At 39.3% G+C, this 25,414-nt stretch overlaps 2 protein-coding genes across 3 annotated transcripts; one reads left to right on the forward strand and one right to left on the reverse strand.

Moving 5' to 3' along the window:
- The first annotated feature begins 133 nt into the window (after positions 1–133).
- LOC113677385 (uncharacterized) lies at positions 134–17,535 on the forward strand. 2 transcript variants are annotated; one of them, XM_027194201.2, is made up of 22 exons: positions 134–597; positions 1,072–1,178; positions 1,713–1,799; positions 2,428–2,504; positions 3,070–3,226; positions 4,026–4,135; positions 5,200–5,290; positions 5,898–6,149; positions 6,993–7,069; positions 7,367–7,477; positions 7,590–7,704; positions 8,195–9,302; positions 9,922–9,987; positions 10,537–10,609; positions 10,714–10,753; positions 11,651–11,809; positions 12,191–12,283; positions 12,389–12,480; positions 13,921–14,086; positions 14,195–15,125; positions 15,552–15,665; positions 16,483–17,535. In XM_027194201.2, the coding sequence occupies exons 1-22, from the start codon at positions 309–311 to the stop codon at positions 16,566–16,568; spliced, it is 4,401 nt and encodes a 1,466-aa protein (XP_027050002.2). In that variant the 5' UTR covers positions 134–308; the 3' UTR covers positions 16,569–17,535. The 2 variants fall into 2 exon arrangements, with proteins under 2 accessions (XP_027050002.2, XP_089049049.1); XM_089192923.1 differs by having other exon boundaries at positions 14,195–15,056.
- A 327-nt stretch (positions 17,536–17,862) lies between these two features.
- Positions 17,863–24,718, reverse strand: LOC113677382 (uncharacterized). The gene is made up of 2 exons (XM_089192925.1): positions 24,491–24,718; positions 17,863–22,627 (listed from the first exon to the last, which is right to left on the reverse strand). Exons 1-2 carry the CDS (start codon positions 24,552–24,554, stop codon positions 18,318–18,320), a joined length of 4,374 nt encoding a protein of 1,457 aa, XP_089049051.1. The 5' UTR covers positions 24,555–24,718; the 3' UTR covers positions 17,863–18,317.
- Positions 24,719–25,414: the final 696 nt, after the last annotated feature.

A 25,414-nucleotide genomic window follows, 5' to 3' on the forward strand; every position in this document is an offset into this window, starting at 1 on the left:
CAGAAGGCTTGGCTACTGAGTTGAGCCTGGTTTCTAAGCTTCCGCCAAACTGTTCAAAATTTTCCGTCACTGGGAACGAGATGTCTGGAGACCTGGAACATAGTTACAGTGTTGTGGTTACCAGTCTCTCATCGCTATTCAAAAGTGACGGTTACAAAATGGCGGACGGAGTGTTTGAATAACACAATAAGTTTGTAAGAAGAGTTTTCCAGGTGTAGGTTTTAAAATTCAGTGGAAATTATTGGACACGCTGCCCAAGCTCTCACCATTTCAACTGTTTTTTGCGTTCTTTTACGAACTAAAATGCAATGGCGTCTTCGATTACGGCTGATTTACCGTCTCCAACCTCACCTGATCCATTCACTTCGGCAGCAGAGACAGCAGAGTCCTGTTCTGACGATGAGGAGAAAAAGGATTGTCAAACCGGAAAGGAGAGTTGCACAGTTTACTTACATCGGCTTAGCTCCGATCTCCCTGATATTCCAGACATACCTTCCCCTTTGATGCGACCGCCAAAATCCGGAGTGAAATCTGCGACGACAGAAACGAACGCTCATTTGCCTTTGTCAGCTGCTCCTGCTCAGAGAAATGGCACTGGTAAGTGAAACGGATGGGGCTCCGTTTACTTGCAAGGTACATCAGAAGATTAACTGTACGGTCTCAAAGATTTGCGATCAGGAGTTTTCTTCTTCCGTTTTATTTAATTGCGTAACTTTTTACTACTTACACATGTAAATAGTGTTCATTACTGCGAAGATCGCTGTCATATTACTATTTCTTAATCAGCATTGGACATAGATGATTTTCATATATCCACATTCATTTAGTTGGTAGAGCGCTTCACTGATAAAGGTCATAGGTTCAAATCCCGTTCAGGCCTGAATTTTTTTCATTAGAGTTCATTACTGCAAAGACCGCTTTCATTTTTAAGAGATATTTTGTTGAAGGGATTGGAGTCGGCATAATTATCTTACAGTCATTTTAAAAGTATTTGTGATTTCTACTTCATAATCACTGTATTGAAGATTGAAGAAGCCTACATATGCAATTTTGTATTTTTATTGTCATCAGATACTCAAAGAACACCCAATCCAGGTGGAGCTGAAAGTAGCAGGCCACAGGATGGTGTTGATAGTATGATCAGAAACCAAGTTGGAAGACAAGTTGACAGACTTTTTGTAGGTTCATGATTCTTTTTAAACCCTTTGCATCCAAACATCAGTATCCATATTTTCCATGATGTTCTCTATACATTTCTTGACACAGAGAATTTGTCTGAAAACCAAGAGCTTTTTGGTTAGGGATCATTTTGTTTACTCGCAATACTCCTCTGTTTGATTCTGAGGTAATATTTTAATTGTAAGGAGGAGTTACTTGATACATGTAGTCACTCATGAGGGTCAAGTTGTCTGAAACCTTGAAGTTACAGCTGATTGTGTAGTCTGATCATCAGTGTAAGATAATCTTAAAAAGGGGTTTTGCTAATAAATCAGGGGCTGATTTTTTGTCATGCGAATTACTTAGTTGAAAACCTGTGATATTTGGAGAACTAGAAGAACTGTTTGTGGTGGTGGTTGGGGTCTAACTGCCTTTTGACCTTCCTGCCACTCAGAAGTTTATTTTTCTCCCCCAACCAACCCCTGTGATGCTAAAATGTATCAGTACAGGACCAGCAATGTTGGCCAACAGTTTAATGCAATTTTTGTCTACAGTCAAGTGAAATGAATGATCTTCATGGACACTTAATATCTAAGGCTAGCGAGGTTGATCAACTTAGAGTGGATCTTGCAAAGATGGAGGTATTTTTACAATTTTTTTTTTAGTTGCAGAAATAAGGTTGCTAGTCCAGTGAATCCTCTGTGATGCTTCATTACCTTTTTAACCCATAAACCCATAAACTGTACCTATATGTAACATGTTTAGTGGGCAAAAACTGTAGGCAAAATGATTCTAATTGTGAGATGCATGTGTTTTAGCTTATGACACATCCTTATACAACTGATATCATTATTGAATTGTATAGCACTGAATAGGCATACCTCTTACAAACCAAGTTTGAGGTCCATGCAGTAAGTTATGGACCAATTTTTTATGCTCAAATTTATGGCCCTAGCACAAAGTGTGCAGGAAATAAATCCAAGCAGAAAATATAAGGTTCCACAACTTACAGAACAGACTGAGAAAGCAACTGGTTAGTAAAATATTTCATACATTTCTTGCTTCAAAGTGGGAAGATTCTGATTAAAACAAATTTTTGAATTTTTTAGGCTGCATTTTAGTACTGTAAATGTTATGGCACACTCTGATTTGCAACGCTGTTGAAATTCCTAAATTATTTTTTAATACTTCATGATCATGACTTTCTTTTGCATGCATCAATCATTCATAAGTTTAATAAATTTAATAATCTTATGACTCCATTTACAGCAAAGAGAAAGAGAGATTTTGTCTAGAATTTCACGTCCAACAAATGTGTCAGCAACTCCTCTACCTACTACTCATTAGTAAGTACTACAACCTTTAAAGCAAGCGTTTACTGATATAAAAATATGTCAATTGACAGAATTAAAGACTCAGAGCTAGAGGTCATGTGCTCCATACCATTCTTTCCACATTTCCTGTGGTAGAAGGATAATTTTTTCGACAAACAGGAGCTTTGTGAATTTGTCATCTTTCCCTTTTTTTTCGTCACGATCTCTATATTTGATTCAAAGGTGATATTGTATGAATAAATTAGAAGCCAGTCACTCTCAGAAGTTAAAGGGTTTAAGTAGATGTAATTGTCCTGCTTTAAAACCCTTTAACTCCCAGATTAAATTTGTCATTCTCCTTACTGTCAACCATACAATGCTTATAATGTTAGGTCAGAGAATTTAGTGTTGGATCAACTAATTATCCCCAAATTGATATTTTTTTTCATTCACGTCACTTTTCTGGTTGATATTGTATTGATATTGTAAGGAGAAATTCTGGCTAGGTCACTCATGAGAGTCAATCTAATAAAGAAATGTTTTTAATCAATTGATGAATTGTTATTTCTCATCTAACAGCATATTTTTTTTTTCATAGTTCCAGCATCAGTTCTACTTACGGTGCACCCTTAAGAACAGGAGAGCTAGGTGGCAGTACAGTAGAGTATCCTTCAGGTATTCCAAACATAGGAGCAGAGTTTGGTATCAGACAATCAAGTGCTCAGATTGATGAATTGAAAAAGAAGCTAAAAATGGTAATTACTCCCATTTGAATGCTACAATTAAAGCCACTTCCTTTGATTAAATATTGAATCTTTTAAACCTTTGAAAAAAATAAAAGTTACATGTAGATTTGTTGTTATTCATTTCCGCAATCGAAAGGCTATGTGTAGTTTGCATCGCAGCACAAAAGATACCTCTAACCCTAAGGCTTGCATGTACATGTGTAGGTTTTGTACCAAGGGGGTGAGTGAAAGTACAAAAATTAGGAAGGGGTGGGGTGAGGGAGTGAATATCAAAAAGTCAGGAGAAAATGAATTCTGATCATAAGGTGTAAAAGCTTGAAAGAACTATTTTCAACTAACTCCTTATTTGAAATTCATATTTCTCTTTTCTACTATTACTCCAAGCTTCTTACAGGGATCCTACAGGTCCTGAAAATCCTAGAATTTTATTTCAACATTTTCCTGGATCTTTTAGTCCTGGAAAAAGACTACAGGTCCTGGAAAGTCCTGGAAATCTGCTAACAGTTACTCAGTAAAGTTTCAAAATTTACATGATAGGAAATATGTGTAGACTGAGAGGAGAATTGATCTTGAAATTTTTGGAATAGAGGGCTTTAAGGTGAAATCTGAGCCCTTGAAAAGTCCTTGAAATTTGTTTCTGAAAAAGGGTACAAAACCTGTTCTTACTATTTGTGCTTTCAGTGTAACTTTCAAATAATTGTTTTTTACAAAAGGAGTAGCAATGTTGGTTGGGTTAATCTAGACCTGTATAGCTGAATCTGTGCCATATTACTTATGGGATTTTATTTGCACTTTTTTTTTTGTACAGACCACAGAGCTTTGCGCAAAACAAGATACATATTACAGAGAGGTGATTGTTGAACTTGAAAATCGACTGAAGGAAACTATTGCAGGAAGGGATCATGTGTTAGCACTTAGGTAAGTTCATTTTGTACAAGAACAGTGTAGGTTGTCGCTCAGAATTTGCAATTTAGCTATGTTCTCGGATCAATGAAAGTTAGATCAACTTTAGTGTAACTTTATTTACATCTGATAGTACACAACTCTTACTGAAGGAGTTTTCGGTCGTAAGTTACAGACTTGTCTAATTTTTTTTATTCTTTTTAACTGAGCAAAAAAAAAGTTCCATTACTTTCAGTACGAACCGAGAAAACGAGGTTAATAAGATATTGATTATCATAACTTTGGATTCAAATTGTAAGGAAATAATCAATTTAAACCAACTCTTGAATTTAGTGGGCCATGCAGGAAAATAAAGCGCACGAAATCGACCTATCATAGCGAATGAGCGATATGATAAATGCCGATGTTTGTGTATATGCTAAAACAGAAGATAGCGTCGAAGGCTGACGATATAACCCAAGTGATTTTCCCCAATTTTCAAACCTTACGTCCACCACGACAACTCTTCGTATAAATTTAATTCAAGATGAGAGAGCGTTTTCTGATCGTTACAGTAGGAAGGGAAATATGTGTTTTTTAATAAAGTCGCACCAGAGAACACTTAAAAAAAAACATCGCACGCAGCAAACAATAAGCTGTTCGTGAACATTTTTTCACGCGCGTTACAAAATATTTGAAGGATGATAAACTGTGATGGGGTGGGATGGGAATGGGATGCAACAACTTTGGAGCGTATTTCAAGTCAAATTCAAAAATTGTTACTCAAATGTCTCTCGTGTCAATACTCGCTGTGCCTCGTACCCTTGTGGGAAAGTGAGCCCAGAATCTTCACTCCTATACTGTAGAGCAGTTTTTAATTGAACGTCAAAAAGCATAGAGCGAAGGTTAACATTGAAGCAAAGGAAAACGCGAGTGACTAAGCTGCGATTGTTTTTAGTTTTACATCTGATTGGCTGAGAGGATGGCACAGGTTTTCTTTCATAGATTAGTTAGGTAAACCAAAGCAATCCCAGATTACGTTCGACACTCAACTGAAAATTGCCCTATACTTGTAATTCTTGTGTCTTCGGTAATTACAGGGAAAGTGAGGCTTCGGGTCAGTTGCAGTTGATTCACCAATTGGAGGCTGGACTGAGGAAACAACAGCAGGCTATTGATGCAAAGGATGAGGTACATAAGAATCACTTTTAAATAGTTTCTGTCGGAAAAAATCTCATTGGATTTTCTTCTCTACTCTCATGCGCCCTCGTGCGTAAACACAATTTTACGAGGCACTCGCACCAAGAGGGCCCGCTGAACTTTGAGAACAAATGAAGTTGTCCTTGATTGTTTTTTACCTTGAATGGAAGTTTGATGGACATGCTTAAAATACCTTCGTTTTCTCCGAAATATACATGGTCTAGTAACGGAGAAACTTGTTCTCTTAAGGAGCAAACATGATATGTTTGGTAGCCAGACATCTGAACTTTCTTCCAAAAAAACTTGGATACTACGAGCTTCCCCCCCCCCCGCCCCCATTGATATTTTTTCTTTATTCTCATCACTTGTCTGCTTGATATTTTAAAGGATTGAACAACCGTTCAGCAAATTTTCGCGCCAAAGTTTGAAATTCAACGGAGTCGATAAGATGTTTTCGAAAAAAATAATTTTGCGGTTAAGACAGTTTGGTATCTGTTTGTGTCCTAAAGCGTTTTGCGCCCAAAAAAAGTACCAAGATCAACAATATAGTTACGTTGCTCTAGAACAAGTGTATTAAACTTGCTTCGTTATATTTCAGACTTTAACTAAGATGGAATCTGATAAAAGACAGCTTGAAGTCGAGCTGGCAGAGCATAAAGTTTTCTTGGACAAAGTGAAACGAATATTACTGGAAGAAGAAAGGAAGAGATTCCGCTCAGGACTAGTTACCAGTGCATTGGAGAACAACGTGGCTATCGGCCAGATCGGGGATGCTTTAGTAGAAATCCTTCAAAAGTGTCTCTTTGATGATGATAACGAGAAGAAAACGCTGCAGTCAAAGTTAGAAAGGGTAAGGGAGATGGCACGCTCAGATTTTACGCAACATTATGCTACAGCAGTGGCGAATCAAGGCGCTCCTTATTTTGGGTTAAAAAAATAATTAAAAATCGCAGAAGGATGAAAAGCCGGCGAAGCAAACAACAAAAAACAGCTCCCCCCTCCTTAGCACAAGGTCTGGATCCGCCATTGTACTGTATGATTATTGACCTACCATGGTTTGTTTTAACGCCAAAGAAAATTACTCAATTGTATTAAACAATGTTAGTGAAAATTAATCGCTGAATCAACGCCAATATCTGGGTAATTGTGCATCTACCCAACCCCCCCTCCTTCAACCTAACAACTGTTGATTGATATCAAGGCGCATTTAATATGGATTGGAGGCATGGTACATGTACATCTAGGTACGAAGTTGCTAAGATACTGACATTGTTCTAATGGGCCCGCTTTTTGTAAGTCGAGAGTCCACCACGTACATGTTGTAAACTGCAATTAACTGCCTCGAAATGCATGCTGTTCTTCACGTGCTTAATGTCGTCTGATATTGTTCTTTAGCATAATTATTCCACTCAATCTCAATAATCTTCCCTTAGATGGCAGACAGTGATTTTCTGATAATGTTTGTGACCGACAAACTTTGTAATCGCTTAATAAAAGGACAAGGCAAAAGAACACACGATTGTCTTAGTGAGTGGGTTACCTCATACGAAAACCTGAATTGTCTTTATATCTCAAAGATCAACTGCAATTATCAATTTGGGTTCGTGATCTTTTGTGCGCTAAAAAATCGCGGTATCTCGCTCAATCTCGTTCAATGAGTATGTAATGTTTGTGTGGACTGTATATTCTGCAGGTCGAGACAGATCTGAGAAGCAGCAAAGAACGTATTGATGCCACACAAGATGAATTGCAAATGGATTACAAAGCCAGGTGAGAAAGTACGGCCAGCGATTTCAGTTTAAATTTCCTGCAGATTTTTCAAACTTCCGATTGCCCTTTCTTCATGTGGTGTTTTTGTAACATAGGTATCCGTTGTTGAAACGGGATGCCATTTTGTTTTTCTTCGCTTGCTTCGTAATTTCCTCTTTGCTAGTATCAAAAGCGCTTTTCACTTGTATGAACCATACTGATATACAGTTTGTTAGCCCGGGCTTGTACGGTGTGCAAGAGCGAAAACAACCCACACATATGTAATGATTTCAAATAAGAGTAATACCTCTTTTTTAGGCTATTGAAGCTGGAAGAGGAACATAAGCAGGCGTTAGATTCCTCAGCCAATAAAGCAGCCCAGTTAAGGAGAGAGCTGGACAGTTTACATGAAGAAACAGATAAACTTAGGTGAGTAACTCTAGTACCTGTTCTACTTGCGAAAGCCGGGTCCTTTATATGTGGGTGGTGTTAATACTCGTAGGTCTATACTCAATCTGAGTTCTTATGCTTAATTTTACAGAGGGCAACATCAAATAGAAGTTTCTGCATTGGATGACAAAATGAAATGCCTTCATCTTGAGCTGGAAAAGACTAAAAAATCAAGTCACGAAACCTCACTGCAATTAGAAACAAAGGTATGTATGTTATTAATATCAATACTTTCAACTATAGTGTACTTTTTGAACTATCTTGGATAAGAGTAATCTCCAGACATCATGTAGTTCATGAATACGAGACTTATGTAACCGGGGGTCGTAATGTTTTTATATGCATGAAAATGACTGAATTTTTATCAGATTATGATAAAACTTCAGCATTAAATTACTGGCATAAGTCAACAAACTGCAATGCGCTCTAACTTCGGCACGAACGGGAGGTCGAGCCGAATGATTGCGTGGTGTGAGGGGTTTTGAATAATTTGAATCACTCCTTGAACCCTTTGTAAAATCAATAACTGGAAATGAGCCTGAGTAACGTTTCAAAATTAAGCGAAGGCCCCCCGCCGTGGAATTGTCATTGTTTCACAGTACTGTTACCTTTAATACAAAATATTTCAAACCTCAAAACTTTCGAGAAAAAAACTTTATTCTTGTTCGTAAAAGTGGATTATTTTCATCCCTTTAGAACAAAGAATTTGAATCCACTGTTCGGGAATTGACAGCTGAACTTCAAGTTGTGAAAGAAGAGAAACAGAACTTACTGGAGCGTGTTTCGCAAGAGCAAGCAAATGTTATTTTTGTGAACGAGAAGCTTAGAGCTGCAGAGAAACTTCGACAAGAAACAGAAGCGAAGAACGAAGATCTCAGCAAAGAATTAACGGTTCTTCGGGAAACGTGCCGTGAAGAAGCCAATAGTTTAAGAACTGATATAAGTGAAAAAGATAAACTAATGAAAGACATTCGCGAAGAGAGTGCTAAACTTCGAGAAAGTGAAGTCGAAAGAGCAATTAATCAAGAAAGAGAGAAGGCGAACGCTCGCCTGGATGGTATATTAAACGAGCTTACGAAATCCAATCAGGGTATTTCCACCTTGACAGCTGATTTAGAAGGCAAAAAATTAGATTTATCGAAGCAGCGAGAAGACAATATTAAATTGAAAGATGATCTAGATTTGAAAACTAAGGAAATGAACCTTATGAGAGAGGAAAAAATTCGTTTAGCTGCGGAACTTGAAAAAAGACACGACGAAAATGATAATCTGCGTAGAGAAGTTGAAGAATTGGGTAGAACTTTAGAGGTAAAATCAAAGGATCTCTCCGAAGCGGAGAACTGTGTTAGTAAACTTCAAACTCAACTCAAGGAAAGAGAGAGGACCATAGAGAATTTTCAAGTGCAAGGAACAAACCTTGCTGAAATTATTGAAAGAAACAGTCAAACGGGTGACTCGCTACAACGTGAGAGGGAGCAACTGATTCGAACGCTGGAGGACAGAATTAGCGAGGTGGAAGAAATGAAGAGTCATCGCGAAATCTTAGCAAAAAAATTGAGGTCAAAGGACAAACGTGTCAAGGAACTGGAAGAGGAAAGGAACTCTTTAACAAATAGTTTGAATATTAAGCAAGAGGAGTTAAACGCTCTAATGGAGGACCGAAGTAACATCATGGCGGAGTTGAAATTGCGGCAAATTGAAGTGGCAAAGTTGAAAGAGGAAAACAGTTCATTGAGTTCACTGATCGAAGGACAACATGGAGAGCGCGAGAAGGAGATCACCAAATTGTTATCTCGATTAAAAGGTGACGATAGTAGCTTTAACCCTTTATACCTTGATTTTAGTACAAGATTCATAATTCTCCATACTATTCTCTGTACATTTACTAGGGTGCCGGCAAGGAGAATTTGTTTAACAATCAAGACCTTCTATAATTGGTGATCATTTCCTTCATTTTCATGACCTCAGTGTTTGATTCAGAGGTGATATTCGTTTCTTCGCCTACATTGTGGAGAAACGCGTGTCTTGCAACACTTATAATGAAGGCCTGCAGTTAAATTTCTTGGCTCGATATCAGGGTTTCCCCCCCCCCCCCCCTTCTCCTTCTCCTTCTCCTTCTCCCATCCCCTCCGCACTCGTCGCTTTTTTTGCTCCCTTTCGCCCCATGCCCTCGCATGGCTCATGCCTCTGCCGCTTGAATGAAAGGAACGAAAAGATTTGTGTAAGCTCTGCTCAAGCTTGTCGGTCCGATAGCCATTTTGACTTAAACTCTTAAATTTACGAGCACAGGGATAACAAAGTACCAATTCAAACTTGTATTTTAACATATAACTAATGTATAGAATGAAAGAGAGAGAACTGAGAAATATGTTTGATTGACTGTGTTATTTATAAGTATGCTTTCCCTATGTTTACCTCCCAAGGTTCTGAGCAGGACTTAGCTTTAACGCGAAAGCTTCTGAAAACGAAAGGTGATATGAGTGGGAAAGGTGAGTATAGCTGCATAGCACAGTTTGAACGCCTTGTATCTTGGGACAACGGATGACGGTGTTGAGGAATTTCCGAAGTAATAGGAAGTTTCTTCGAAATAACCCGTGATCCGGTTCGTCTTTCAAGTTGCTATGTAACTATTTGAGAACTAAATGCTGCTTTACAGCTTAAATCTCCATGGAAATTCTCGTCTCTTCTTAAAATTCCGCGTGGGGTGATAACCATATACATGTAATCCCAGTAAAATTTGTTCAATTCTTTGTCAAATTTGGATCAATGTCAGTGTCGGGGGACTGCGAACCTACCCTTCCCCTAACCCACTTGCTGTCCGTTGTTAGTTGTTAGCGTAGGGTGAAGGTAGGTACGCAGTTGCTCAGACACTGATCGGGAAATTTTGGTTCCAACTACCGTGATAACCGTGAAATATAAGTCGGGGTGAGAAGTGCGAAGTGTGCATTGTCATACAACACAAGTTGAAGCAGTTTCTTTAATTTAAAGTACGCCTACTTCAAAGACTGAGAAGTTTTGCCTTCTGTTTGTTTTAAAAGCTGTACGAGTGGCAAATGCTATGCAAGAGGAGGTAACTGCCAAGCGTGGAGAACTTGACGCTATGCAAAACAAGTTAGTTATCCGCAATGTGATTCTATTTAACATTCTACTTTTTCTCTGGTTAGTTCGACTAAAAAAACACAATCAAATCTACTGTTTTTCTTCTTGTTTTGTAGAATTCACTGGTTAACAGAAAGTCTCAATAACGTCTCCAAGGTAAATTGCACTTTGCTTGTGTATCACGATGTAGAGCCGGGTCCTAACCTTTTACACTAATATCAGTATACATATTCTTACTGTCCTCTATACATTTCACAAGCAGTTGACAAGGAGAATTTGTTTAACAATCAAGAGATTTTTTAGTTGATAATCATTTCCTACATTCTTGTGACCTTAATGTGTGATGCGGGGATGATATTGTGAGGAGAAATTATTTGCTAGTCAGTCTTACGGGCCAAAGGTTAACCCCTCGCATAAAATTATGCAGCATGCTCAAAAAATTTAAAAAATTAGGGCAACCTGTCTTCGGTTTCTCTGTAATCTGCAGAGCGAGTTTTCGAAAATTTGATCCGGCAAAATGTTCGTGATCTAGTCAAAGCTCCTTTATCTTGCTACCTCTCAGCTACCCATACATTCATCGTTTTGGCCTCTGTCCTTCTTCTGAATGACTCTACGTTTTCAACATTGAGAAGAAAATCATCATTCAAATAGCGTTTCAATTTGCCTTTCAACCGGTTTAAATTTACATTATGTCCAAACAGAAAGCGCCACTCTTTTAAATGATTGCAGTCCGCCTTTTCGATACAAGTCGATACGATACAACTTCAGTTATTTCGATACCAACCAGTGAAGGTGTAATTGGATATTTTCAACAGTCTGCCAGTCCAATAAAAGGAGTTTAAGATGTTAAGACGGCACTGAATTTTTCGGGGATATACCTTGCTGCGAGAAGAGATTGGCGTAGGACTTCACTAGTTTGTATCGAAATGACGTTCTACGTTTATTAAATGGCGACTTTATCAATGAATCGAATCGACTTCAGTTTGTATTGAATCAACCTGTATCGAAACGACCGTAAATCAAATGCTTTTGTGGTATTCGTTTGGTTTTTAGGACGCGCGTTATTATGAAAGGAAAAGCAGTGAATTATCAGAAACGTCAGAAAAACTGGCAGGTCGCCGAGACCAGTTGGAATTCGAGCTGCGGAAGGTCCGAGAACAGAAAGATGAGTATAAAAAACAAGTCAACCACATGGAGCAGGCCCTTGAAAAGGTATTAATTGTCAACGACTGTTTTTTAAAGGCATAATTTAGGCGATTACAGATGATAATTTAAATACTATTTAATACTATTTATTAATACTATTTAAATGTTGACATCATTGGACATTAAAAATAAGATAGAATAACGATGAGGATTAAGGCAAACTGACAAAGCTAAATACGAAGGAAGTTCGTGTTTGAGTTTGTGTTTATTTCAGTGCAAAATAGGAATCGTTTATAGCCTAATTCGGTGCCCCTCAAATTGTAGGGAAAATAACGGTGGGGTTCTATCCCCTCCATCCCAGAAATCGCTCATCCGCTGAGGAGGCAATACGTTTTTCAGTAATCGAGTCTCTTATTCCTAATGTACATCGTCATACCTCCCTCACAGGCAGCTCTCAAGCATGCAGACTCGCAGGGTATCATCGAGAAGATGGAACAAGAGATGGCAAGACTTAAACTGAAGCACTCACTTGAGATAAAGGTATACCATCATCGTGCACAACACCAGAGTATGACATGTCCGTTTGCACTGTTGGGTATGTAGAAGTAACTTTACATTATCTACAATTTCGATGTTGTCTTCTAGGAACTTGAGCGGACATCCAAGGCACCCATGACTGTCAGACCAGAAGCTGCAACGCTAGTTGAACTGTTGACAAAACTAAACACTGGTTTTAGGTGAATATTTCAATTATTTTTTTCTACTGCCTGATTACTACATGCCTATTAGTCCATTTTCGAGATGATTTTTGGAAGTAAGTAAGCTTTCTAATGACACAAATACCCCAAAACTCATGTTAAGGTCATCCTGCACCGCTAGACACAGTGAACAATTCTTCTTACACTTCCTACGGTGTAACTTTTCGAATTCACCATTCTTTAACCCTTTATACCCTAACATCAGTATGCACATTCTTCTTACTCTTCTGTACATATTTCGTCAGGTACTGACAAGGAGCTTTTGCTTAACAATAAGGCGCTTTTTTAGTTGTTGACCATTTATTCTCGTGACCTTAAGGCGTGATTCAGGGGAAGTAAGGAGAAATTAAAAACCAGTCAGTCCACCTGGTTACAGGGTTGAAGTCAATAATTGATAGCAACATGAACAGAGACTACCATCCACAGATGTATGTTCGTCATCAATGATCGATCGAAAAATAAGCTTTAAGTCAACGTTCATTTATTGCTATTGATTATTGCTGCTAGTCGTTATTAATTTTAGCGTAAGGAAAAGTCTCCGTACCGAAAATGAAAGCTAAAGTTCTTTACACATAAAACTGAGTTTTTCCAATGGGTGCAAATATATTTGGAAAAGGAGTTGGTAATGAAACAATCATTATCGGTCGGCAGGTAAGTTAGTAGGACTGTCGATTGGTCGATACTGATCAACATCAACAAGGTTAAGTTTATTTGTTTATCACTTTTATATCCTTCGTTAAATTTCCTTCGGTTAACAATCCTTGAAAACTTAGAATTGGTAAGTTAGTAGGACTGTCGATTGGTCGATACTGATCAACATCAACAAGGTTAAGTTTATTTGTTTATCACTTTTATATCCTTCGTTAAATTTCCTTCGGTTAACAATCCTTGAAAACTTAGAATTGTAATAATGAAAACAAAAACCTGGACGTATTTTAATCTACTTAACCAAAAACAAGTTTTGTGACCTATCCTCGCGATTTTTTTCCCTTTGCACACCAACACCACCCACCCAGCCAGCCAGAGCTTATCCCGGTTCCTATTATATGAGGCGACCAGGCCCCTTACTGCTCCTCCGTGGATACCTGTCCATCGTAAGGTTACCCCTCAGCATGTCATCAGGCTTCTCTGACAATTCGCTAGTACCTGTCTATAATCCTCAGCCCTCTAAGCTGCGACCATCTTGGTCGCTATGCGAGTGAAAAATATAGTTCGCGAAATAAAATTTTGACAAAAGTGGCCATTTGGTGACAAACAGGTTAAAAAAGATGACCAAAATGTTTATTTTGGCAACCATTTTACGGTTGAAGGTCGCCAAAAGGCCACTTTTTGAAAAATTAATCTTGAAGCGCTGCTCCTTGGTGGAGAGAAAATTCTACTCCCCAATTTATTTTGTTAATTTCTATTTGCCTACTGAAGGTGGCCCCCGCTAACCACTCCAGCAAATTACACCAATGTTCTCTTAACTCAGAAGACTGGTATTCCTCAGCATTTCCCAACACCTCTACCGCTTTCCCAGGGCTCTCAGTCTGAAGTGGCAGAATCGGAGAATGGGCAGCTGATGCAAAGTGGGCCCTCTCGAGAGGTTAAGCGAAAGTTCTTTACTTTGTACTTTGTTTGTTGTGAGACTTGTGACGTAAGATTAAAATATGATAGTTTCTTGAGCCATTCGAATTCATATTTGCATCCGTAGACAAGTGAAGCCTCGTCGAAGAAAAACGATGAAGTTACAGATGACCTGAAAACGTTACTACATGAAGTGCGGAGCTTGATCTCAAGTTTCCAAGCGCACGTCACCCAAACTGCGACTCCGGCCAAGACTCCGAATGCTCCGTCTGCGTCACAGGGTTCTCTTGCTGAGCGAGCGCTGTTGGACGACTGCCCCGTGCGTCCTGACGAACCATATGTGGGAAAAAGTGAGCAGCAGCGTGCTGTCGGCGAGACAACCTCTGACAAGAAAAATTCTGGTCCTTCAAGTGAGGATGAAAAGCAAGGCCAAACAAGAAACGGTGACAGGAAAGTTCGTGGCGCAACCCAGAAGGGGCATCTTCGTTCTAAGCCCTTTATTTCCCGAAGGCACAGGCAGGAAATCAACAGAGAAGAAGGTTCATCTGTATCAACAGATCTGAATTCGAAAGTCAGCAGCAGATGCGATTTCGACGAGGTCAGCGACGATGTCAACGACTTTGCAATTCCGCTGCACAGTTCGTCTCCAAAGAGGGTTGATACTGCATCCAGTGATGCAGTCAGCGAACGTTCACAAACATTTGACAGGCCCCTTTCATTGTCGTCGTCGTCGATTCGCAGTGACCACTCAGATGTCACCTCTCTTTTAATGGACCGATCAACTTCCACTGTGGACACTGTTATCTCACGTGACATCCTGAACGCGGCTCGTTATTGGAAGCCAAAGTCGAGCGCATTGTCAGTTACAAGTAATCAGTCAACTTCAAATGAAATGTCTGGTTTGGCGCCGTTACCAAACGGCATGTCGCGCTATTTGCCCTTAAGCGAAAACGAAGGAAGACGAAATCTTGATTCAGAGTCTGCCCGACGTAAGTATGAGCCCCAAAAACGAGGAGATTTCATTTCAAGGAAAGAGAGTGACAGAATCTTAACAGCAGGTGATATGCTTGTTGGTATATTTAGTCTAAATATGTGGCGATCTATAAAAGCCTACTTAGACCCGTTTATACTGAATCTTGACTTGTCTATGTTTGCGCGTCGAAGTGATGCTACCTTGCTTTTCATGAAAGAGCAGACAATGGCTGGAACAAATCGATGTAAAATTACATGGTTTACATACCACATGGCACAAATTAGCATGCTTGTAATTCGAGAGTAAGTTCTAGTTTGAATGACCTATTTTTGTCGCTTACTAAATTGCTACTCCACCTCGTCCTGGTTTGCGAAAATCTGACAGCACCAAACCTCAACAGTCCTCTTTTCGCACTATTTTCTCCATTTTTGTTTGTTTGATTTTGCTTCCATTTCTTTCTTTCTTTCTTTGTTTTCTTTGTTCTCTACATTATTTTCAACGAACTTTGCAGCAGAAGAACCTGCGAGGAAAAAGTCATCAGATGGTGAACCTGTGTACAGTCGTGCCGAGATGATCTTGAAATCGCTTGCACAAACTGGGGAGCAACTTACCAAGAAAAACAGAGGTCAGTTGTAACATAAATGACTTCATAAAACACTCTTCATTCGAAAATATGTTGGGTTAAAATTTCCCGAACGTTAATTCTTCTTAACTTTCCTGGAGGAAACATAACAAGAGTGAACTGTATCATTCATTATGACCCATTGTTCGTAAGGCTCGCTCGACGAAAGTGATAGAAACAACAAACAGAGAAAAATCTCTGTTAGTTATCAGTATGGTAGCTTTAATTTTGTAATTCGTAATCGGCTCATTTCAGCCGTCGGGATGCAGGAAAGAAACTTTTCCACCAATTTTCCAACGTCGCGCCCATTACCGTTTGTTTGATTGTTGGTCTTTACTTTTTCTCTGTGAAGTTTATTAACGTTGAGCACCTTCGTGTGACGTGTGAATGTGCTTCGATGTTTGTCCATGGAGAGAGTAGGTCGTCATTATTAGCGCTGCGGCACGATTGCTTCCTCGTTTGCTGGAAATTATGAGGCCTTGAGCTCCGCAAACCATTGCCCTTTACAGAACGTTTACAAACACCGCACTGTCGCAAGAGTATGTTGACTTTTTAAAGTGACTAATAGGAACAAACCAACATGCTTCTCCTTTAACAGTAGCGAAAAGTGTCCTTGGCTTTGAGCAACTTTTACAGAAAGACTTCATATCAAACGCAATTTCTTTAAAATCGGGGAATGTCAGCGCATATTCCTCTGCTTCAGCAAGGGGCCTGTTTGGTCTCATTGTAGTTTTGAACCAATGGCGTGCCTGAGAAAATACTCTAATGATGTGTCAAATTTTACTACTTTGATAGATTAATCTTCCTTTTGCGTTCTTAGAGATCGAACACTTGTTGAAGGAACAAGACAGACGAATAAAAAAGTGCCGGAAAAACGAGGACCACATGCATGCGCTTCTGTCTTGAGTACAGTACCATGATCATGAAAACTCGGTTATCTATCTCTATAGCTACGGTTGTATGCATTGTGGTTAAGACTAAGATGATATGCAATTTCCGTGTGAAAAGAAATGTATACTTTGCATATCTTTTTAAGAGAAAAAATAAGTACCTCATAATAAGAACATTGGCGGCCTCCCCTTGTAGTTCATTCCCTTTTCCCTCTCTTTTTTTTTCTTTCCTTCCAAATTATTTGTTCTTCACCATTTTCGCTGCAACCCATTGCAGACATCCTTTTGCTATTAAATATCTTCTTTTGCCGTTCAGCAAAACTTCGTTAATGGAAAATAGGTAAAGAGCTTGCCTAAATCAATTTTCTAGACTTGTCAGGAACTTTTTCTTTTCACTGTGCTAAATATTTTTTTTTTTATAACAATCAATATACTATATCGAAGTTAGCTGTGTAATCTATGTACTCGCACACTAACCGGACAAAACCACAAACTGCAGTCGAATTGCCGGTGATAACCATTTATTTTAGAAGAAACGAATCTTTGAGGAATGTGTGATATAAATGACAGATATTAGATATGAAGTGACTGATTATTATCTCGAGAAGCGTTCAGCAACCTTACCATATGTAATTCACCGCTGTTTCTAACTTATGTAATTTAATATTGAAATATAAACACGCGTGGGATTCTTGATTTATTACTTTGGACCATTTCAAGCGATCACTTACTTCTATGGAGTGCGCTATACCCGTCCACTGTTATTCGTTCACGGCACAAGGCGTAAGGTCCATGTTGAAAAGTAAATATGAAACGATAAATGCCAATTGAAAGTGTCTCGCCTCCTGTTTTCAGTGGGTGCCTTTCACTCTCCCTCTATTCAAAATTTGATCAGTGGATAAAGATAACAAACATAATAAAACAATTACATTGTGCTTGAAGTGTTTTTTGTTTTGTTTTTTTTTTTCATTAAAAATCTTGCATTCAAACCTGCGTAGTGAGATAAACTCGAGGATTAAACTTACCGATAGTAAAAAAACTCAAATGATGTATGAGGGCGTGATATCTAGCCCTTTTTGCGTCGACTGGATAGGGAAGGAGAGCTAATTGCGCAAGACAAGTTGTCCACTTTGGTCCGAATCGGAGAGGGCTCTATCTCCTAAAATTAGGATAATAAGATGGGGTGGGGTGGGGGAAGTGCATAGGGTGGAGGTGTATCGATCTTGGAAGGTGCTTCTACCCTTCGCATTTAAAGAATTTAACAAAGCTGACGACTACTGCAACAGCAACCTAAACAGAACTATGCCAGCGATGGCTAAGCTTTCTCCTTTATTTACATGTTATTTCATCCATTTTTTATTACTAAATAGCACCAAACTCTTTTGTTAATGCGGACGACTTAATTATACTTTTGTGATCCGAGCTAGAACTACAAAATTGCCCATACTGAAAAAATTAATAACAAATACTGAAAAAATTAATAACAAATACTGAAAACAATTAATAACAAAACTAAGTGGATGATTTTGTAACGATCCACACTGATTCCAAAAGATCAAGTAAAATATCAGTTTGTAGAAAGTTCACTTTAGTAGTGTGAGCATTTCATCTTCCTAGTGAAGTAAAGCTGTGATTTTCTTCGATTAGTTAATGTTTTTTCATTAAATATTTAATTTGAAATTAAAAATGGTTCGCTATTAATTATGGGAAGAATATTTATTCAAACTTACAACCTTAACTGTGTTCAGAAGTTCCTTTTAAGTTCTCAACGAGTGTAATCCAAGAGGGGCTTTCTTTCTTCCTTTTTGGACCAATGAGCACTGCCATGCCAATAACAACATCTAGCAGCTTGCTCCAAAAGGAAAAACAAAGCCCGGACGAGTTGGGAGAGAATGGCACCAATGACCAAAACAGACAGGGTAACCGGCACAGCCGCCAGCGCGCCAACCTCAAACCACTCCATGGTTTCCAGATAATATTTGTAAGGCCCGGTGATTGTGATGCCAAATGATATCAGGGTTGCCTTGGTAAGATTGATAATGGAAATTACTATCAAAGCAGTAAGGGACAACGTCTCGGCTCCGTTGGCCATTGGATCTCGAAATGGATTCTTTGATACATGGTGGAGCGCTATCAGAGTGCAAGCTGTAGCCATGGCGATCATTCGCAGCATTGGGCTTGTTATAAACGAGTGACAAGCTAGTAGAATGAATCTTCGGCCAATCAGCACGCTCTCCCAGTAGAGTGTCCCTTTATCGTCGCTCTTAGGTGGACGGAAAGGACCATGAAGTACTTCCATGACATCTTTGTTAACAACTTTTGCTTCAAGAGACTCATTCCCAGGTTGTTTCTGGGCTTTCTTACGAAGCCAATAGACAAGAAATGGCAATGGAAGCACGCACGCAGCAAGAAATTCAGTCGCCGTTATTGAAGCCTTGTAAAGCTTGGATGATCCGAAGTAAAGAACAATAATGAAGGGGACAATAAACACCGCAATGCAGGCGAGAACGAGATACTGCCACCACTGCAAGCATGTAACATTTGCATCGATAAAAAGCCGCATCTCAGATCCGATTGAGACACAGGTCATCAGTTTGAGGCAAGTTTCAGCCAGTCTTTCGTAACCTAACAGCAACACTTCTATGATGACGGCCATGTAATGGAAGAGGGATGGCTTCTGGTTGCGCGTTATCATGTTGATAACACAATGGACGAAATAAATGAGAGCGATGTCAGCCATTGTCAAGAAAACGGTACCAGAAAGAACCAATTGCTTTGTCACAGATGTTAGCCCAGCAAAAGGGCAGCCCAAACCTTCATTGAGGGTGCGTAGTTTAAAGTTGAACGCGGCGGTAACTGCATACATGTATGGCACCTTTTTCAGAAGGCGTTCTTTGCATTCAACAATCAAAAGTTCAGCAGCTTGATAGAAATAAAAAGTTATTTTTATGTAGGCGTTATCTATATGGGGATCGTGTTGATGTGACGCGCTGTCGTCCCGTTGGCTTTCTTTCTTTCTAAACCAAATGATCTGATTGACGAGAAAGCTTAGAGTAGGGGGTTTTCTTAATAGGTATAACGATAACATAATCGTTAATAAGAATGTCAATACCCAGAACCAATAGTTGTCACATTCTTCATCCTTTCGACACTCTGGTGAGAACACAGTTACACTGTATCCTGGAATGCATTCACCACACAGAATTCCTCTTCTGTTCCCTGAGCAATTGTTATAACCGTTTGCGCCTGGGCCTGGACTTCGACAATAATGCTCTGGACAGGCAGTGAACGTCAGTGATGGTGGGTCAGATGAACCATTTAGATAGCCCCAAAAGTTTGGTTTGGCTACTATATTTCTTTCGACACAATTGGCACCGAACGGGCATCGCTGACATTTTACTGTTCTGTTCAATATCAGTCCTCGAGAGGCTGCACGTGAAATGCTGTAAAAACCTGTAGGGCAGCGCAGGCAAGAGTACTTCAGAACTGTAACATTTATTCGACAAAAGCTACCATTGTATTCAGAGTGAGCAAAATGCGAAGAATTGTCCAGCAAAAGCCTGCAACCAGGGGGGCACTGAATGATCGAGTTATTATCCATGTGAACGGAACCCAGACTAGAGATGCCAAATACGGGATACACATCTTTTTCTATTATAGAAGAGTTCAACGTTGTATTTTTGAGACGAACTGGTCCTCCACTAACTGAATGCACGAAGGCTGACTTTCGAAACGTCGTACCGTTAAATTTCACGTTTTTTACTGTCGAGCTGAATACACAGTCTAGAAAATCTGCTTTTCCAGTTCCATCGGATAAGTAAACATGTCCAGAATGTTCAGAAGCAAAATTATTCTTAAAGCGACATCTTTTGAACGTTGTGTGACCATTACAGAGGTAAACACCACCCGCAATTACCCCACCATTACCGTCAAATGACGTATCTTCGAACTCCACACGAGTCTGGTATTCCCAGAGACGATGAGTATCGTTGAAGTTGTTCACGTCGACACATCCTGGACTCAGCCTTTTATCCGAAATTGAGGCGACTGAAATAGCGCCAGCTGATAATTCATAAACACGGTAGGCACTACTGAAATTTTTCCAAGACCATGAATTTAAACAGCGGCAATTGCGGAATTGAGACCTTCTGATACGAATGGTCTTGTTACCTGGAAAAAGAAAAGCTAAGAAGTTACATGGCTTCAAAGCAAATGTTACGTTGTCCATCTCGATGGTCGTGTTTGCAGAAGGGATTTCTTTTAAAGGTTTTATAAAGAATCGAAGGCCAGATGAGCGAGGAAACACCTCTCTGGTGACGAAAATCGTGTTCGTGATGATTAGTTCCACCTTAGTTGGATCAGGTGAAGTGGCCAAAATATCACGGACATTATTGCGAAAGGTACAGTTCTTGATTGACACAGCAAATGGATAACAACCCCATGATACTTTTGAAAACGAGACCTCATTTGACGCATTGATGTTGAGTGCTCTTTTATAGAGTTTGATAGCAACGTTGAACAGCTCGATACGAAAGTGTGAGTTTATCCACAAGGCTTGCCATGACAGATTTGTGCCACTGACCATGACAGTGTGAGCAATCAGAAAATTTCCTGCGAAACGGCTCCTACTTGCATGTACTGTAACATCACTTTCACTGGCATTGTTTTGGACAAATGTACATCCGGAGATATGGATATCAGTGTTTCCACCAGTGTTAAGTATCTTTATTGAACGAGTCACAAATTGGCTGTTGTTTCTCCAAGAGGAATCTTTTACAACAACCTTGCCATCGGATAACTCGAGCCTAACACTGTCACATCCGTTATGTAACCCATAGCAATGATGTACCCTGACCTCGTGGAAAATTGCTTGTAACATGATAGAGCCGAGTCTGGTTTTGTTCGTTCCTTTGATTTGGTCTGCAACGAATATTGCACATCCATAACTTGCAGCGGCGCATTTAGTGAAGTTAACCTTAGTAATGTTCAGATTCAAGGTTCCACGCTGACTATAAGCAAACAAAGCCCCACCGCCTCTAGCTTTAATTCCTCGAAAACTACAGTTGAAAAGGAATACAGACCCGTTTCCTGTTGAATTGAACAACATTGCTCCCCCATTATGGTTTGTAAGTTGCATCTCTTCAAATGAAGAATTTAACACTTCAACTTTCGCTTCTTCAGACTGAATTGTAATACATCGCAGTAAGTGGTTTGAGGAACATCTGAGGTTACTGAACTTTGCGCGAGTTTTCTTTGCAACAGAGTTGTACAGACTGTTGTGGTCAAGAGACAATTCAGCAAAGAAATTGTTGGACAGCATGACATTATCATAGATCTCTTCAGTCTTGGCTGTTGGGAGATCAAGATGTATGAAATGACCGTAATTTTTGAATGCTTTAATATGGAAACAAGATACTCTGACGAGCAAACTTAGTGGATGCGCGGCTTCAGATTTGGCTGTGATTAAACCACCGATAGAGTAATGTTTGCCGTTTTCCGAGAAAGTTGCTTCTTTCACCTCCATCACTAGATACTGATCACTTAAAGTTTCTCTGTTTTGCCAAGATATTTGCAAGCAGAAAGTGTTGTTCTTGAAGAAAACAGACCCAGCAATGTTGATATGCATTCTTGTGTTATGTATTACGTAAACGCTCAGAGCTATGAACGAGTCTCGGAAAGAACAATTGGAGATCGTTAAGGCGTGACAATCCCAAAATGTTAGAGGTGTTCCAACGAAAACAATGTCCGATAGGACAATACTTAGAGGATTAGTCACATGCTTCGTAAGAAAGCGAAAACCTTCAGCACATGATACGTATGGCGTGGAATGTAAACCTACTATGTGCAAACTTTTCTCAACAACAATTCCTTTCTGCTGGTCATGTATTGCCGAAGACTCGCAGTCATAAGGCCGTTCTTCAGTTCCAATTCCATTTAGGTAGATATGTCCATTCCAGTCCATCTGGTAAACTGCCATAGCAATGGATCTGCATGGATTACGGACTGTACCGCAGCTTTCAGAATCGCAACCGTCCAGTGAAACATAGACATCAGTATGTACGCCGTGTTGCGAAGCTAAAGGAGAATAGTGAAAAATCAAATTTGTTGGTTACGACTATGGTTTCCTACGAAACGTCTTCACTTTTTCTGTTTGATTTTCTTTTGTTTTGTGTTGAATTTGTGTGAGTTTTTTTGTTGTTGTCTTAGACTCCTATTATGATTAATTTTCGGTCGGAATCGGTGATTAGTATTACCAGGGGGGTCAGAGGATTTTTGTTTTGCATAGGATTTACCTGATCCCTCCATAAGGTTCAGTAAGGTTCTTATGATCCTTTCTCGATGCCAATTTCCTATAGTCACCTCTTTCTAAATTATACCGTGTTAACGACTACTGATACCCTATCCGTCCCCCCTGAAACTATGCGATCCTCTTCCAGAGTCCGCCACACACACCTCCCCCCCCTCGGCGATAACTAATGACCCGTCCCTTTGTTACATGTAATAGGAGTCATACCCGTAAACTCAAATGCTTTTGAACTCCCTTCCTCAAAGCTTGAGCTTTATTACGGACATCTTGTGTCTGATTAGCTTCTAGCTTTTGAGATAACTCACGGCGGAAAAATATGTCTCAATTTCTTGCCAGGCTTCCCGTTAGCTCGTAGCGCTCGCGGCTTCGCTGTTTTCATGCCGTATCGCCTTTTGACGAAAGCTTTCTCGCAGGCTAATTAGCTTCTTCTGTGGATCTTAATGCATTCACACCAAAATTCCACTCAATTTAATACCTCACGAGTAAGATCTGCCAACATGATAATTCTTCAGTTAGAATGATATGGATGTTCCGTGAAGCTATGCTTGTGCTGTCTACACGAAACGCCATGACTTTTGGTTTTAAATTTCCTTGTTGGTAATTTCGTTTGCCAAAAAAGTCATTTTCAGCCTTTAAGATACTTCCTATTCAAGCTTGAACTGAATTGGATCATAAAGCAAAAGGAAAGAATTGATTTGATTTGTCTCAAATCGTACTTGCGGTGATTTGTGAACCAAAACCTAAACAAGGTTATAATACAAAAAACACGCTTCAAATCCATTTTATTCGAAACTAATGTATGACTGAAGCAGCACTAATTAATATAAAGTCCTTTTTCGTTTCGCACGCGTTAGCATCAGTAAAGAAAATCGAAAGAACTAATTGGATTTCTCAATGATATGTTCTCATCGTCCACAAACACCTATGTTTGATAGACTCAATAACAAAGTAACATCCACGTTGAAATGGAAACTTAATTTAAGCTTTGCTTCAGTTTAATCTATCGAACAAATTTGAAGTGTTATTTCGGTTTCACAGTGTACATTATGATAATTTTTGTAGAATTTGATGAGCGAAGTAAACAGCATCATGACATACTACAGTTATAGCAGTTTTTCAGTTGGCTGTTTGAAAATATCGGTTTTTTTTTTTTCGGAAGTGAAATTATTAGGTCCCATTTGGGGCCGATAAGAAAAGCGGTGTATGAAGGCGGTGTATTTTTCGAAGACTCTGAAAGAAAGCGAATTTAAAAGCTTCCGTTGTTTTTCGCCGTTTAATACCGACTTTGACAAACTCCTTCCATCACTGCGTCCTGTTAATGATTAGAAAACCCTTAAATGTATCGATGTAAGTCATTCCTTTAAAGAAAAATCGTTCATTGAGCCGACAAAATTCCAACAATGAAATTGATCGTCCCCGATAACAAGCACTTCTCTGTGATCATTCAAACCTCACAAGGTTTGTCGCGAAACGTTTGCCGCAAAGCGATCAGAAATCAAATCGCCTATTCGATCCCAGCTTTGCTAACCGCTCGATGATTTAACACAACCTATATAGAATACTATTCCTACTCACTCTTACTCTAAATCGATTACCGTCAACGTATTTTTTTTAACTCTCGTTATAACTACCTGATTCATTGATTGAAGATGATAAGTAGAGTAAAGCTGCTGTTAAAACCCGCCAGAGTGCCATTAAAAATCGCCTCCGAAATCAAGATGTAATGAAGAGAGGCCAAATGATGTCTTCTGTTCACTCAGTTCACAAGTTCGTACTCTTCGCGATGGGGATTTTGAGTAGATAGGCGTGCTTGTAATTCAACGCCATGGGACGAAACCAAAGTTATTTCCTGGGAAACCGAAAATAATTCTTCTATGTGTAAAAAGAGACTATTTATAGTTATTAATCTATTTGAGCGAAAGCTTCAAACACATTACATAAGGTCTAACTTTTGAGCAAAATCAATTAAAAATGAATGCGCAAATTAACCCTTGTAATTCTTGTAGCTGAATTTTCGGCTTCATGTGCCAGTCTAATGCTGGCCTCGTCAACTTAATATAAAAGTTAATCAATCTTTGAGTTTATCGAAAGGGTATAAACTATACTCAACTTGTGCACCCGGCAAACACGAGGGAGTGTGCTAGTTATTCAAAATGTTCGCTCGATTGCGGGAGGCGTGATTACCCGCGGACTCGCGGGATTAAGGCGAATAAAGATCATTGGACGTGATGCCATATTTAAGGAAACCGTGCACAGAGGTTCGGGAAATTAGATTTTACACTTCTTATTTTTAGGAGCAAAAGTGTATGAATGATTGCACATAGACGATTTCCACTCAGCATGTGATATTTCTTTCTTTTATCACCTATAGACGTCTTTTCGAGATTATCTGTTATGGGTAATTGTTGTTTCCAGGACATTTCATCGAGTCACATATTGATTATGTAATATTACTCAAATAGTTCTTGTGTAAACTTCTGGAATGTTCCAGAACACTTTGTAAATAAATATAAAGACTCACTGATATAGTAGTAGGAGTAGTTGTTGTTGTCGGA

The sequence above is a fragment of the Pocillopora damicornis genome, chromosome 13 (assembly GCF_964200805.1).
Source record: "Pocillopora damicornis chromosome 13, jaPocDami1.2, whole genome shotgun sequence".
Taxonomy (NCBI): Eukaryota; Metazoa; Cnidaria; class Anthozoa; order Scleractinia; family Pocilloporidae; genus Pocillopora; species Pocillopora damicornis.